At 38.5% G+C, this 17,505-nt stretch overlaps 1 protein-coding gene across 7 annotated transcripts; it reads right to left on the reverse strand.

Moving 5' to 3' along the window:
• Nucleotides 1-144: 144 nt before the first annotated feature.
• On the reverse strand, nucleotides 145-17,448 carry slc11a2 (solute carrier family 11 member 2). 7 transcript variants are annotated; one of them, XM_085406314.1, is made up of 17 exons: nucleotides 17,286-17,448; nucleotides 12,893-12,946; nucleotides 10,886-11,022; nucleotides 10,649-10,768; nucleotides 9,807-9,926; nucleotides 9,613-9,719; nucleotides 9,465-9,535; nucleotides 9,315-9,382; nucleotides 9,079-9,234; nucleotides 8,760-8,918; nucleotides 8,555-8,641; nucleotides 7,989-8,108; nucleotides 7,735-7,884; nucleotides 7,561-7,634; nucleotides 6,707-6,860; nucleotides 5,729-5,782; nucleotides 145-2,520 (listed from the first exon to the last, which is right to left on the reverse strand). In XM_085406314.1, the coding sequence occupies exons 2-17, from the start codon at nucleotides 12,924-12,926 to the stop codon at nucleotides 2,443-2,445; spliced, it is 1,689 nt and encodes a 562-aa protein (XP_085262440.1). In that variant the 5' UTR covers nucleotides 12,927-12,946; nucleotides 17,286-17,448; the 3' UTR covers nucleotides 145-2,442. The 7 variants fall into 7 exon arrangements, with proteins under 7 accessions (XP_085262440.1, XP_085262438.1, XP_085262439.1 ...); XM_085406312.1 differs by having other exon boundaries at nucleotides 12,893-12,977; XM_085406313.1 differs by having other exon boundaries at nucleotides 17,282-17,448.
• Between the last annotated feature and the right edge of the window lie 57 nt (nucleotides 17,449-17,505).

Raw genomic sequence — 17,505 nt, forward strand, 5'->3', positions numbered from 1 at the left:
TTGTTACTTAGATGCTAAAAAAAAGTCCAACACCAGGAAGAACGATACAGAGAAAACGTTATGAGGGATAAAGAGTAAGAAGTTGTTCAACATTCAGTCCAAGTATGAATTTAACAAAGGAAAGACAGAAACTGAAATAAAGTCTATTTTTATTTACCAAGAGCACCATTCAAACTAACAAACAAAAACAAAAAACATACAGACAGCAGGTAATTTAAACTGTGGCCCTTTAGATAGACGTTCCAATACTGTGCCACACTTAACAGTTTTAGAGTTCCAGAAAAAAATCACAATATAATACAGCATCAGTTTTCTGTCTAGACATGAAACCTAAAAATGGTCTTCGGCAGGTGTTTCTGAATTCAAATCATGTTTACAACGTGAAACGTGATGCACCAATCAGAGAAAACCTCGTAACACTGCCAAGGTGGCATAGAGAGACGTACATCTTATTCTAACAAATACAACTCAACATGGAGATATGTTCAGTGACATTTGCATAAAAGACCACACACGTTTCTAGCATTTAACCCATTAATGGTCCTCCAAATTAAATAAACCCTCAAACAAACAGCTTAAAGTGTAATTTCCATTCTTTCAATTATACGCTTCTTTTGCAATCAAGTGCTGATTTGTTCTTTTTGTGCTCAGGATGCCCTAAATGAGGCACAGTGGTAAAAACATGAGGCACTGTGGTCATCTGCACAGTAAATATAACCTACAGTTCATATTTGGTCAGTGGAAAGGTTCGGTTCATTAAACTGCTTCTCAAGTGTCCTATTTCAGATTTGCTTATAGTTTCATTTTATTATTTTCTCCAGTTCCCCGTTGTCTTGACCAGTGCTTTCTCTATACTACATCTTCACTGTTGTGGAGCAAACGAACAAGCATCTGTGTTTCACAGTTGATCACAATTTCTCATATAAGCTCTCTGATGTTAGGCACTGTCTTCTCTGATATTGGAAACAAACTCCACCAGGACTTGAAAACCAGCTTTCAGCAACAAGAAATACCAGAGTTGATGGCTTGGAGATACACCATTTTCCACCGGCTCCCCTCAGCTGCCAATTTTACTCTCCCAGTAAGATTTCAGAATTAAACAATCGCTTTGTTTCTCTGTAGATAACACAGTGAACATCACACCTCTGCACACATTTGGCATAATCAAAAAAAAAGAAAAAAAAAGGCAGCTCTAACACTCTCAAAAGCCAAAGCTAAAAAAAAAAGCATTTAAAACAAATAGCATAAATAAAATACTGGAATAAACTGACCATAAGATTAACTTTGAAGAAAAACTAAGAACAATAAAAGGGAAGAATGAATAACACAAAAATTAATTAACAAAAGAGAAACACTGAGCTGACTGGACTCTGATCTCTGCACTGATCAGTCATATTGAACCACTGCTATGACAGAAAATTCATAGATGCATTTAATGGGAATGTAAATGTGCTAAAACTGGACACATTAATATTTAATTTAAAGTCTGCATCTTTTAAAAAAAATATTTTTGGACACTTATTAAATCCCACTGCAGTAAGGAGATCTTGAATACTTAATACTTAAAAAAATAAATTAATTTTAAAAAGAAAGTTTGGAGGGATTCATCTCAACGACGAAGCAGCTGTCGAATGAGAGTGACATAAAACTGTCACCTCTTTTATATGCAATATATTAAAAGAGACTTAAACATGGGGAAAAATGTTGACTAATGACACATAAATAAGATCAACAAGGGTTATGTACATATTCAATATATTCTATCAATTTATTGGTCTAATATTGGTCTAATATTAACATCTAACTGAATCTCATTATTGCAGGAATCTCTTTGTCTTGAACAAATAAAAAACCCATAATGCAGCAGCTTTTGACTTTAACATCATATAAATTAACCCTACAGCGCTCGAGTGTGATTGGTTTTCTGCCTTCTTGTTGTGACTATGTGAGGATATCTAAAAGATCCAATGAGATCTCTTTTTAAGATCATGTGAGGCAAAACAGGAACAAGTTAAACGGGTAATTAAAACAAAAACCACGAGCACCTTCATGTGGAATAGCGTGCAGCCTCGAGCGCACTATTTCTCTGAATTATGACTCAGGCAATTCAACATCACGCGCTGTCAGTTTATTTTGTCTGCTTCATGGCTGTAGCGTCTAACCTTATATAGTTACAGCCACAGCAACTGTTTAAACACATCTTCTAATTAAACACTGCTTTCTTAAACATTATTCTTCTGCAAGAGCCGAAGCTGCCGGAGATATTTGTGAATGAAAACGTCACGATCATCCGTGGGCGTTCTGTAAGGACACTTTAAAAACACCTCAGGCACCGAGGGGGTGAAGACTAACACATACTAGCCGAGTTTCAGTGGTCCCACGCTTCAGTCGGGTCATCTAACGGTGTCTACACCACAGTCAAGCACCTGCTCTGAGTGTCCTTCATCTGTCCACCAATGCATTAGAGTCCATATCGTTCAGTAAGTACATGTCTGTGTGACGCGACACACCCAGCTGCATCTGGAAGAGAAGAGGACATGGAGCTCTCATTACTCAGAGGAACAGTCACACACTGAAGACAAATCAGCTGAGCATGATTTAATTGTTAAGCATTTTTATTTGATTTTGCCAGAACTTGTTTTGGTTTTCATAGAAAATGTAAGCTCTTAAAATATGTTAACATTTAGAGAAATCAGTGGAGAGTCAGCATCGGCTTAAATAAAAATATAGTAAACTAAGCGCGCGCGCACACACACACACACACACTCTTCTTCTGATGACTCAGGAAACCATCTGTGTTACCAAATCCTTTTTATGTTACTCTACATACGTATTATTCACTCTTTTTTAGTTCGACCATAAATCTGGAGAATATGGATTGCCAGGTGTTGGTTCTTTACTTACAAACAATCAACAATGCACTGTAATTGGTGATTAATAGAGTTAAATCAGTTCAGGATTTGATATTGATTGTTTTATGACTGCAGATTCATTAAAATGTGCTCACCTTGGGTCAGACTTTCCTCATTTAATCCTGGAAAGTCCTGAAAAAGAACATTTCTATAGCCTACTAGGAGGTGCTACACCCTCAAACAGCACCAGTAAGGAGAAATGAAGATTTTTGTAATTTAGCTAACTATTCTAAACACATCAGTTTAACACCTTTACTCTACTGTTTGGGGTTTTACAGTGAGGAGAGTTATCTTTTAAAAAACAAAGATGGGCTTTAAGATTATGATTTACTCAGCTACTTAAAAGTTAAAAACACAGTAATCCTGAGTCCATGTTAGGACTTTCACACAGAAGACGCAAACAAATGTCCTTATATCCATAATGTGAATTTATTTCGGAGACACAGCGGCTTCATCCAGCAGCAGAAAAATAACAGCTTTTCATTCAACCTCCAAAAGAGGGAAGAAAACAGAAATGACCAGAGAACCACATGATATAATTTGAGAGTAGACACAGTTTTCTCTGTAACAGTTCAAATGTTCGTCTGTCATGTTTGTTTTATTGCCAGAGAAGTTATTTATATAAGACAAACTCACGTTCACCTGAAACATATTTCTATCACGTCCAAGAACAGCTTTAGAAATCTTAGAAAAGCTTTTGAGAACTTTATACAAGAGCAGAAATGTTGAACCACCACGCCAGAGAGAGAATTTTAACACAAAAACATCTGAAAAAAACTCGAGGCCTTTACTGTGTTTACAGTGCCCCACACAGCTCATCGTACTCTCATCTTATTGGTCAGTATGTACATGCTACTTGGATATTGCCAAGTCAGGAGCTTTAATACAGTTTATTATATTGTGCAATGTCACAGCAATTTTAATCTTCTTTGTTGTAAAACTGGAAGAAGAGGCTCGTCAGTGTTGGCTGCTAAAACTCATTCACAGTCTAATCATCGTCACTTTACTGATATTGAGCATGCTACCGGGACAAAGAGCAGCTGAGTGAGGGCTGTGTGAAGGCTAACATCAGTCACAGCTGAAACTGAACTGACAAATGGTGACAGCCGAAACATAAACAATTATAAAAAAAAATTAAATCCACCTTTCCTCACCTGAATAATCTTTTATTGCTTTATTAAAAATGTGTCTGTTGTTTTTCTATAAAAACAGGGTATACAACTGTCCTGCAAACTGGTCTGACTAACAAAGCCAGGACAGAAAATAAATAAGGCAACAAAAACAAACTATTTTATTCCCCACTTGATAATCACGCTATCATGTGACTACTTAACTTCACAGTAAAACATTAGGAGGTCTCAGAGTGGAGTCATTAGCTTGGGAAACTGTATAATGTATACACATGAGTGAATCTGCATTTTAATATGAGCTGTGAGATTTCTAAACTTTGTTCATAAATGACTTGTGTGCTCTACACACTGTACCGCACACACAAACTTGTGGTTATGGATTTTAATACATAAACACAACATCCTTTGTCATGGCTGCTACTCAAACACAGTCCTAACAACTTTAAATGATTACAGTGTTGTACTAGAGCACATGCACATAAATCCACCTTCCCCATCAGTTATACACATCTTACTATTGTATACCTGAAGTTCAACAAAAAATAACAAATATAGTACTGAGGTTAACTTGGTATCGCAGAAAACAAACAAAAATAAAAAGAATGCACAAAATCATTATTTTTGCACATGCAATAAAGGCTTGAAAGCAAAGGACGCTTCTGCACACTGCTAAAAACACAAGTATGATTTCACTGATGGGCTCACTTCAACCTGAGTCTCTGGCATCATAAACTACAGAGGCGCTAACAGAGGCTCGGGGGATGATGCTGCAGTCACACAAAGCTTCACCTGCTTGCCTGTGTCACTAATGTGCACTCAGGAATTAATTTCATCGATCATTTGTGCATTAAAAACATTATTAAAGCAGCTTTCAGGGGCCAGACACACACCAATTTTGGAAATGATAAGGTGACTTTCAGACTTTCCTCCATTCAAGTCAGATTTCTGTTTTCTGGCTCTGATTTAAAATGTATTTTTACAGACTTGTGCATTAACTACACGTGCACTCTAAGCTCGGACTCCAAACACAAGAAGCAACAAGTGAAAGATGTGCATGATGCTCAAAAATGCCACTGTAAATTCTTCGATATGCTAGACAAGAATGCTGAAAACAAAAAAAACCCTGTAATATAAGGGCTGGATATCTATTGGACATTTGACTCTCATGTGTCATAATATTATTTTTAGACATTATCTAGCAGTATTAGACTTGTTTTTTAAGCTAATGAGTCACACTTGAAGAGAGCTGACTCTGAGATTAAAAAAATAAAATAAAGGATATTGAGGTAGACTGAGTGGGAATCATAAAATGTGCAGTGTGGCTTCACACTGGGAGGATTAGGGTGATTAAGAGCAGGACAAATCATAGGTTAAATTAGAGTTTAAAAATCATCACATTTCTACTTGGCTGAAGTATCAAATGCTGGAAGATAACATCCTGTGCTGGTGTCATATGAATGTCTGAGAGCCTAAAAAAAGGCTCCCAGACAGATATCTTAAAAAAAAAACCCAAGATATCCAGCCCTTTAAAAAATAAAAGTCAAATGTGCTTTCAAGATCCTAAAGAGTCCCGGCTGTGTACGGGGCGCCCAGAGTAAAGAGACATGCTGTTGGTTACAGTCGTGTTCAGCTTTAGGAGTCGTACTCTGACTGCTCCTCTATGAGCACAGCGGGCCGATTGCTTACCCTGCTACAACAGTCCAGGCAGGAGACGCCCAGGGCAACCAGACAGTGCCAAGCCTGCAAAGAGGAAGAAGCGAGAGGACATTACAGACTTTGTGTGTGTGCACCTTTTCAATGTCTAGAAAGTGAAGCATTCAAATTTTTGAAAAAAATATTATTCATTTGCTACCGATATGTTCTGATTACTGCTGGGTGGGTTATCTTGCTTTTTCCAGCCATCAATACACAGCCAGAAAGATTTAGTGTAATATTGTATTTGCCAGTATAACAACTGTGATCTCAACTTTTGGAATTTAGGGTTTTATGAAGTTTAGACTCATCTTGCTTCATTTCTTGTCATGTTGCTTCTGTGCTGTGGGCACACACGGTGTTTTAAAATAGATTTTTTTTTTACCATTCTTTACTTTATTTTTCTGATGACATTCAAATGTTTTCTGATCTATAATCCCAATAGAAGCATGTCACTGTAAACCTACTAAAAAAAAAAAAACACCAGTAAAAAATAAAAATAAAAGAAATGCATAAAATTTAAGATAATTCTGTAATACAAAATGAAAAAGGCAGAAATCTTTTAAGAAATGATTGTGGCACCCATCAAAAGAAGCCAATTGAAGGGGGGCTTGGACATCTCACGGGGATACCTCCTGGGTAATGCTTTTCGGGCATGTGGGACGAGATTATGGGGCAGACCCGAGACATAGTGGAGAGATTACTTCTCTCAGCTGGCTTTGAAACACCTCGGTCTCACTCAGAGGAGCTGGAGAGAGAGAGGTCTGGCGATCTGGGTTCCCATGAACAGAACCCAGATCAATGGCAGAAAATAGATGGATGGACAGACTTTTGGTTATACCACCCAGGACTAATTCTGGTTATTAGAAAATAAGATGTGTGAAAACATGCTCTGCAGTCCTATCAACATGAGATTAGACTACAGGCATCAACAGACAACAATTTAGACATGAAACAGCAATAATAACTCACCAGGTATGCCACAAAGGCCAGATAGGCTACAGAGAGGAGAGCAGCTAAAACATAGAGCACCACGCTGTTCAGGGCCGTCACATAAACAATCACAAAATATATGTTGATTGCACAAACGCCCAGGATGAGGATACCTCCCGAAATCTTCCACCCCCTAGAGGAAACAGACTTTGGATTAGACAATTGGGAAATCCTGTGCTTTCTAAACTAACAGAGTCCTCAAAATACTTCCTAACACTGCAAATTGACCAGAAACACATTTTTTTCCAGAAACACACAGACTCACTTCTGTTAGTTAGTCACACTGCTGCATAAATTCCTATTTTGCGCAACTCCATTTTAGACAGCTTAAATATAAATATATGGTTGATTTAATAAATGACCCGTCTGTGCATTAGATAAGTAAACAGTCACAATGACAACTCTGAGCAGAGTCGACTGTATGTCACATGACACCACGTCTACACCTGAGTCAGTCCAGTCCTTTTATGCTGACCTGAGTAAAACATCCAGAGAATACAGTTGGGGGTCCGGACTTTGTGTTGCTTGGTTTTATATTTGGATAAAGACCAAACAGGGTCAAACAATGGACTTCGCTAAATCAGTTGTTCCTTGGCCTCAGTCCATCATTATTTCCCTAAACTCCGAGGCTACGGGAAGAGATGCTTTGGACTGTGCTGCTAATGTTTTCATTTGTGTTAAATTCATTGATCGTACACAGACTTCAACTACATGAAGGGCCAAGAAAAGCTTGCTTCTTGAGATAATTATCCTGTCAGTTATGAGTAAAATGCATACAGTTTGTACTTAATAAAGAAGAGAATAAAAACTATTAAAACATTTATTTCACTTACAATCCGTTAGCAAAGTCGTTCATTATGGATTTCAGACTTGTGAAGGTCAGAATTGGGATCAAAGCAAATGGAAGCTGAAGGATGAGAAGAGTGAATATTTTTAACAAGAACACAAAAAGAACATCAAAAATGTTTCAGTACAAACTGCACTGAGGGGAAGATACTCGTGCTGACCTGCAGGCTCTGCAGCACATTCAGAAAGTCATTCATCCCAGTCAAATGGTGAACATCCTGGAAAATGGCGACCAGCAGTGTAGGCGTGATGGCGATGGAGCGGGTCAGCAGCACCCGTGCAAAACGAGACCACCGCAGGTTCAGGAAACCCTTAAAAACACGAAAGCAGAAACATCAGTGCAGAGCTGTTTCCTTTTTTAAACAGAGGAAAGTGGTATCTAAGTAAAATACACTGTGCCAACATGTGTTCCTACCTCCATCACAAACTGTCCAGAGTACGTGCCCGTCATGGTGGAGCTCTGTCCAGCTGCCAGAATACCGATAGCCCAGATGTAGAGAGCTGCTGGTCCAAAGAAACACCCCAGGACGATCCCCTGAACACATGTATCAAACAAAGTTAAGTGTCAACATACATGTTCATCTGGGTAAAGTCTAATCTAGGACAAACAGCCATTTCAAAGTGATGAATGGTAAAATAAATTGGTACTCACACAATGTGTAAATTAGCCTTTTTAGATATTATTAATAGGAAAGTAAAGAGTAAAAACACTTTGATTCAACTCTAGAAACACACCTAAACACCCAAGGAGCCATTTTGTGAAAATACCTCTATGATATGTTTACACTGTCTTAATGTCACACAAGGGGAAAACATTTGTTTTTTTTTAATTAAAAAAAATTAGATAATCAAGCCATAAACTGCTAGATGCTCCTTCCCTTTCTACTCTGATGTTATTCTGTATTATTTTAGTAGCTCCAAAATGAGACATTATGCAACCTGCTCATCAGAACTGCAGAGACTTACAGACTGTGGACTTACCCCTTTGTAAATGTCCACTTCGAGTGTGTTGTTGTTAAGAGGGAAGAGATCTGTGTGAGGGCTGCCAGTTTTATTGCACATTGCATTCTGCAGGAACACAGTCAGCAACAACTTGATCACCACTGTTTCACTTATAATTTACTGTATCTCAAAATGACCCACACACGCTTTCAACAGTCCTCAGTATGGCGCCATGGACACTCACCACGTCCATGTTGGATTTACTGTAGAAGGCCTGAGCAAAGACTGCGACGACAAACACATTGATGAGGAAGGAGACAAAGAGGGCGATAGCAGACTCAATGAAGAAGTACTTGTTGGCTTCCTTGACTTCCTTTTTATTTTTGCGGTCGACTTCCCGAGACTGAATAAGGAGGGGAGATAAAAAACAATAAGCTTAAAAACGTTACTTTAAAATGTTTTTTTTCCCACTCATAAGGTTATTCATGAAACAGTTTTCACATTCATTTAGGAAAATCTAATTTCTCTTAGTCTACACACAACAGTACATTGATGTTTCTAACCTTGACCAAGGCTGAATGCAGGTAGATGTTGTGGGGCATGATGACAGCACCTACAATTCCCACTGCCTGCTCCAGCTGCACAGGCCCACAGCCGGCACAGTAGGGTACAAACATACCCTTCAGCAACTCCCCCTGGTCCGGTTTTACCAGCACATACTACAGGGAGAAAACACAAAATCAACCCTGTGATGCAGCCACACACTGGGTGACAAATGCTTCAGGTGACCAAAACGTACCTCATAACCAAAACTAAGAGCCATTATAGTGATCAGAAAGCCAAAGAAAGCTTCAAGTTTCCTCAGTCCTGCAGAGATATAAACATATGTAATCACTTGGGTTCCAATCTGGTTGCATCAGTTGCATATCTGCATCAACAAATCACATACCATATTTGTCTAAAAAGAGGAACACGAATGTGTCTGTGATGGTGATGAGAACTCCTCCCCACAGTGGGATCCTGAGCGAGAAAGAATCCTTTTTTGTAAATCTGCAAAATCATATAAACTTTTCCAATACAAGTGTCAAAGACGTTACCTGCCCACAGAAAGGAGGTTGAGAGCTATGGCACAGCCAATGACCTCCTGCATGTCTGAGCCAATAATGGCCAGTTCCACCATCAGCCAGAGGATGATGCGAGGAACCTGAAATTAAATAGAATGTATTATAAATAATGAAAGACAAGAAAGATGTGACTCAGATGTGTCTTGAGGGTGGAGGGGGGTGCTCACGGTGGAATACTGGCGGTTGCAGACTTCAGCCAGGTGCATCCCTGTGACCACCCCGAGGCGAGCAGCCAGCCTCTGCAACAGCAGCCCGATGATAGTGGATACAAGGAGAACCCATAGGAGCTGAAGAAGGCGAAGCACGAAATCAGCACATGTGGCCACATCTGCACAGACCCCTAGATTTCTTGTATGAGTTCATGTTTGCTCAATACAGTGAGATGCATTAAGACTTTCCAACATAAAAATGACCTTTGACAACCTCCCCTGTACCCTTAATGACGAGATTGAACACTTCAATAAATAATGAACAAAGATTTAGCTGCAAGGGCAGAGATCACCCTCCCTCACGTCGGATGCAAACCCAGTCATTTTGTTTTATAAGCAGGCCTGAAATATGACATAAACCCTTCAGATCAGATTTAAAAAAGCCTCGAGAGTTACTTCTAATCAGTTTTCAAGGGGTAAAGAGTTAAAACTAAGATTTCAAATTAGCATTTTATCTGCAACACAGCATATTTATTTATTTATTAATAAAAGGGAGTTATCATAGATGCAGACAACAGAGCAATCATGCAGCTTATTATACAAGTGAAGTACTGAGCTAGAGACAAAATATGACCCTGGTTTCTTAAAAAAAAAAAAAAAAAAAAGAAGAAGACAAAAAGGCAGTAATATTTTTAAAAGAAAAAGTATCTGAAGACAGAATTACTTCCTGAAATATAAAGTGAAAGGATTGAATCCTGAAACATTCGAAGTATAGTTGTTATTTTCCTAAATCTACCTCCACTGCCTGCAAAACTACACCCACAGTTTATTTTTCTGGGTGGATTAACGTTTTCATTCACCTTAAAGCCAGCTGCAGCTCCAGACTGCAGGTCTGATTCGATGTTCCCCGGATCCAGATAAGCAATGCTCATCAAAAACCCCGGTCCAGTGAAAGCCCAGAGCTTACGGAAACTGAACAACTGAACAGAAACAGAATTTTCCTTTTGAATCAAATAATATGCAAAACATATACTTACAAATAAAATATTTTTCCTGTGTGTCTAAATGAAACACACTATTTGTGATGGCAGTGGTACCTGGTTTTCACTGTCTGGAATGGGCACCCTCTCTTCAAAGTATGTGGAGAAGGGTTCATCCTGGGCCACAGGTGAAGCAGGAGGGGAGATGGAGCTGTACTGGTTTGTGTGGACTCCATTCTCCTGAGGGGAGTCCTCTGATGAAAGCACAGCAGGACAAACAGAGGGACTCTCATTAGTCATCACACAGAGTACCCTTAGGTAGCGTTACACATGTCTTTTCATTCATTATCAACATCCTCCCGTGTTTTCTGTTGACCAAACACATTGCAGCAATGGAGATGTAGTTAAAAAAAACAACTGTGAGGGCCAGATTTACTAAAGAGGGCAAAATAGCGTGTGAGCACAATCCCCAAATGGCGGTCATAGGCGTGGTTAATTTTGCAGTTAATTTGAAAAGGTTGCGCTGTTTTCTGAACACTTGCTTGATTTAAATGTTCTCCTCCCTATATTTTACGCATTGAGAAAAATTAAGCCAGAACCCAGTTTGTGCCAGTGCGACGCATTATTATATCTGGACGTAAGCGCTGTTTTAAACTCTGTATAGTTATTGTGAAACTCTGATTTATGGATGTGGCATAATCACTATGATAGAAAAAAATCTCAGCTAAATTCACTAATTCACACATAAAGCATAAAATTCTGACAATTAAGGGAAGGGTTTTTTTGGCAGGTTTTGCAGCTTGCTTAAAATACTTGAAATAATCAAATATTGACTCTGTCAGTCTAACTGCACTTGGAAAAACGTTTGAGACACACAATCTAACACTTGTCTGGGATCCAGGGGCTTTCTAACAGCACAAGTACACCCTCTGGAAAAAGGCAAACAAAACTCATTGCTTCTAATCTACATGCAACACAAGCACTTTGGTCTAAGACTTTAAATTACAAGCCTTTACTCGCTGAGCAGTAACCTGTAATTAGCTCCACATTGTTTGCATGTTAACCTCAGAAACTCGAGCAAAAAAGAAAAGAACTACATGAAAACACCAGAAAACAAAAGAACTAAAAAACAACTCCAAGATTAAAATAAGAAACAGATCTATAATAGTTTGTTCAAAGTGCATGTAAATGCAGAGAACTGCTACTCACTGAGTTTGGACTTTTCATGTCTTGCCCCCTCCATCTCCAACTCACTAAGGTCCTAAAGTCCACAGTTGCCTAAGTATTAGCTTTTATATGACGTTGCCTTTATCATCATTTTTTTTTTAGACATGAGCTGTTACGAGGACACTGTGACCCCGCCTTTCTAAAAATGACCCACACAGAGAGAGAAGTAAATATGGCGCACGCACTATGTGCTCGAGGAAGTCAATACATTACAAAACCCGCCCTTTCTCACACATGGGAAAAAAAGCACAGACAGTTTTTCAAAGAATCTGAGTTAGCGACAAAGTTTTATTAGCGTCAGAGTTTTTACTGCTTATCACAGTAAACACACTGTGTGCCTTTTAAAAAGATGGACCATGTTTATCTTTTTAAGATAAATAATTTAAAGTCGTAAAGGAAAACACTGTTACAGCAGCTATCAGTGTACTCACTGGCTCATGTTACCGGTCATAATTGGCGTAATTATAATACAGAGTGGGGATTACACGGAAAAATGCATTTGACTTCTTAAATTGCTTTCTTGTCAGTTTTTTGACACCTGTTGGTTCAGATTTCTGAACATGAATATCTGCAGTCTGTTCAGGTTTTGTTGTGCTGCTCTTAAATCTCTTCACAGAGAATCATTTCAGCTGGGAGGAAGCTATTTTTTGGGAAGACAAGATATCACCACAGGTGTGCATAAAGTAGTCAGCCAGGAAGTAATCGGGGTCATTTACAATTCTTCTTCTGATTTATTCTCGTTCAGATTTTTTGCTGATTATAATCTGAATATTAAGCTCCCTGTGACTCAGAATATGCCTCCAGCCACAGCCAAATGTCCAAAGTGTTTAATATTGGACAACATGTTGAGTGGGTCTGTATTTTAAGGGTCATGTTTCAGTCATCTTAAACGTGTACCTTCCAGGAGGTCTCCGTCTTGCTTGGGCTTCATCAGGGCAGGCTGAGGGATCCCTGGGAAGATAAGGGATGAATATCAGCCTCCCTGCAAAAAGACAACAGTTGCATAATCTGAGAATTAAAACATGAGTAAAGAAAAATTTTATAACAAAACACATTTTTCAAAAGGAAGAACAAACTATTTAACACGAGACATGACTGTGCAGCAATTTCTGTTCCTCTTTAAGAAAACAAATTGAAAAACACTGAACGTTGAAGGTCATAACAATGACTAAGCAACATTAAAAGCAAGTCAAAGGACACTACATTAATGGGATCGTCTAACAGGAAACACTGAGCTGACCACTGTCAGCCAAGTTTCACTTCTACCACACACTCTGTGCTGCTCGTAACGGAAACTGAGGAATGAAATGTGAAACCTCAGTCTTGCAAAATAACTTTTATAACAACGTGATGTTTGACAAAGAGGGAGCAAAGGGCCACGGAAAGCACATGACACACAGCAGGACCATGTGACAAGGAGCAGATGGTGAAGATTCGGCAGCTTTTCCAACCACCAAAGTTTCCAGTGCCACTTCTTTCACCTGATCATGTGACCTGATTAATGCGCATTATAAGACGACATGTTTCCTCAGCAGCAGTATTTAAATTAACAGTCTTAAAGATGTGGCAGAAAGCTAAGAAACAAAACAAAACGTAAAAGGGAATGCATAAACTAAATAAATTCAAAAATATTTTTTAATGTATTTATTTGGACAATGTGATTTGACATTTCTACTGAAGCTATTAAAACGATCTAATTTTTACCTCAAGCCTTTAGTTTCCACCTGTTTTCTGTTTAAAAAGTTCATTTAGAGCAGCAAGTTTTTTTTTATGATTGTATCCCTGGGAGGAAAAATTATCAGATTTCCACATCAAGCTGTCCACGATCCTTCTCGTTCCTGTTGACATGCCATACAGCTGGAGACAGACTGCTAAATATTTTTATTTTTACTTGTTTTTGCACCTCTTCACACCTTTGTGAAACTGCACAAAATGAATGAAGAAATCAAAAAATAAATAAATACATAATGAACTTTTTAAATGAAGCTTGTAATTGTCTAGATCTAACCATCAGGATTTAAGTTGCTGATTTCTGGGCCACAAAACACTTTCTTCATTTTCAGCCTCTCCGGCCTCATGTGCTCTCCTGTGGTCAAAGCCAGAAGCCACAACTGGAGAAACTGAAAATAAGGTTTCAAATACCTTTGCAACTATGCAGAGTGGCATTATTGTGTAGTTATCATAACCATGAAATATGAACAAGCAATTGCTAATAAACAATTCACGATCAAAGTCATGCTATTGACATAGGGATCACTTTCTGGACTTACAAAAGCACAGCAAGTCCCTTAACAGAGACCACCCTCACTCTCACTCATGCATTGTCCTGAGCTTAATGACCATGTGACTCCCCTCTCCCATTGCACAAGTTTTTAAACATAAAATTGATCTCACGCCATCATGTCTTAAAGCAAAGGTTCTGTTTCTCCACATAAACAGCAGTAAGAGAAATTTCAGTTAACTGTCCTGTCACTTCCACGTGCACGTGTGTGTGTGTGTGTGTATACTTTTTGTTTTCTTATTTTTTTCTGCACTGACGCACTCAGGTCCACTGTTTATTGCCAAGATCTCAGTTTGCGCATTGACAGTCATGTGTGACACCAGACTGCTACACGTCAACAACTTTATTATTACGCTCACTGCTAGAAGCAGCTTTGCAAAAAGGGACAGACACAGCAAAAAAAGTAAACTAAATAAAGCTATCTGCCCTACGCCTCACATTCCGGTGTGGATGTGTGCTGTACTAGTCCCAGCGTGACCTTGATTAGAATCATAGATTGTGTAACTCTTTCAGTTACACATTTAAACGGTGATGAAAGAAAATCAGCTTTCCAGCAGTAGTGAGTTGATTTCAATCATAATCACGTGATTCTGCATTTAATATATATATGACTTATTAATGTCACCAGTGTGACATTTGCAAAGACGTCAACTTATTTCATCAGTTCTGTCAAACATTAAAATTTGAACACCTTGTAAAGTTGGATTTACTTTCTTCATCTAAATTAATTTTGAAAAAGAAAAAATTGTTGGAGTAGTAAAAATTCACATTGCTTAGTCAGCCATTTGTTAACTTAGCCCAATGAACATTAATGAATCTAATCTGCAAGATGCAGCTTTTCCTATCACTACATACAAGACAACTCCCAAACAGAAACTGGTCTCTAATGTCACAGCCCTCAAGGACTTTTACGCCCTATGTTGAAAAAGATCTTACATAAATAAGCCACAATAAGCAAAAAACTAACAAACAAAAGAACAAAAAAAGAATGATCATGATACACCAACCTCTCTGTCGCATGACAATTTAAAAAAAATATGAAAAATAAGCAGAACCAAAACTGTTCCCAAAATATAAAATCCAAATATATATCCAAATCCAATGCCAGCACACAGGTCTGTCTGGTCGAATGAGAGCTAAACTCTTCAACCAGGATAAACTACTGCAAAAACCCGGTCTATCAAGGAAACGCACACACTTCACGTGCAGTATTAACTGAGCCAGTGATCCTTACTTTAGAAAAGCCCAGTTTGAGTTTGGATTAGGGCTGCCACAAACGATTATTTTGATAGTCGACTAGTCACCGATTATTTATGCGATTAGTCGACTAATCAGATCGTCATCCACTGGACGTAAAACTACAGCTTATTGCACCAGCAGCATCTGCTCTTATATAACTATCATTAGCTTACAGCTTTAAGCTTTTAAGGTGCTAACTAAAAATAAAGACAAGATGATAGTTTATTCAATTTTAATGAAATTTGCAGATTGTTTCGGTAAAGTTTAATAAACTCCTTGCTATCTAAAATATAACAGGACACCGGAGTATATTCTCCAGCATCTCACACTTCTGATAATCAGCTGTCTGCTTGACGTTTATTCAGCTGTGTAAAAACTATAACTTTAATCTCAGCCAAACCGATTTACTCAGGAACAAATAAAATACTAAAAAAAAAGCCAAACAATAACATTTTTAATTTATCTAAGTGACTCATATATATTTAACCTGAGTCGCGAAAGACGGCGGTGGGTTTGAAAACAATTTGCCGGGAGTCCGGTGTTCTCACGGCGCTAGTGACCTAGCCCCCGGCTAGCTATCGAGCTAGTGGGTAACAGACGTCTCCGAAAACGTCGGAGCGCTTTTGAAAATATGTGGTGTCCTGATAAACTGAGCAGATATTTGAGGTTTACACAGCTACATTCTCGCCTGAAAATATGTTAAACGTTTATTTTGTGACCCAGAAAGAATAATAAGAGTAATATTAAAACTAACTAGCTACCGCCATTGTTGGAAACTAAGCTGGGCCGCGCTATGAATTCTGGGACACAGCTGCTTCTTCTTCTTCGGGGTTTAACGGCAGCTGGCATCCTTGTACATGCTGTGCTGCCATCTTCTGTTTCAGTCCGTTATTACACTCTTAAATCCTGCTATTATTCCTGCGTCTTTTGCGATCTTACAAAGCTTCAAACGACACGTCGACTATTAAATCAGTCGTCGACGATTTTGATAGTCGACGTAATCGTGACTAGTCGACAAATCGTGGCAGCCCTAGTTTGGATTGAAGATCAACTAAAATTAAGATACTAAGCTTAAACTTTAAAACAGGGGTAATTTAGTGTGTGTTTTTACTGCATTTATTAGGTTATTATGGCATCTTTTGTCATTTTAAAAGTCGTAAGAAGAGATGATGATCCTTCTTCATTTAAGACACTTTGGGGTTATACAATGATCCTTATTAACGGGGTAACTCCACTAACTGTCACCCAGTGACTATATTAATTAGGGATGCTGCTTTCACTTGATTTTACGGATATTGGTTGGTAATTATCCTGTTAGCACCTTGTTTTCACCTTCAAGTGCAGTAATGAGCCATTCAGTCAGTCAGTCTCCCTCTCTTTATCTACTAATATTTCTCATCAGTTCAATTATTTTATTCTACTCACTATTTGCTATTTTATTTTTGTTTGCTTTTTCCTAGCTACAAAATTTATATCACCATAGTACTGTCCACCTGATACTCATGCCAGTGAGCCACACTAAATATAAACTATGTTGCATCAAGGTGAACCTGGAAGCTATTAAAAAAAGAGAGAAACATGACTGCCTAACACTACCCAGAACTCCAGAACAAGTTCAGGCATCTATCCTCCCGACAAATCCGCTAACATATAAATCTACAGTACTGTACTACTGTTATGAGCCACCAAGCTAACAAGTTTCCATGATATATTAGCTGCATGGCTAGGCCAATGTTACTTCAACCAAGTACAAAAACGAAACGTACCTACGTGTGCTGTGCGGGTCAAAAAAAATCAGCGTTTTGACCGTGAAAATTAAGGCTGGTTGTAAAGTTGTTCCATGTGTTTAGATCTTGAGAGTAGCTGAGCACGTTACCAAGCTAAAATCCGGCAAAGTATCTTCCCATGTTAACAGCAGGCTATAGTCACACTGCGCATGTGCGCAAATGTTGTAAGTAGTGACGTCATCTAGATTTTACTCTTTTTTTTT

The sequence above is a fragment of the Rhamphochromis longiceps genome, linkage group LG5 (genome assembly GCF_057381845.1).
Source record: "Rhamphochromis longiceps isolate RC_006_pf linkage group LG5, R_longiceps_female_GT1.1, whole genome shotgun sequence".
NCBI lineage: Eukaryota > Metazoa > Chordata > Actinopteri > Cichliformes > Cichlidae > Rhamphochromis > Rhamphochromis longiceps.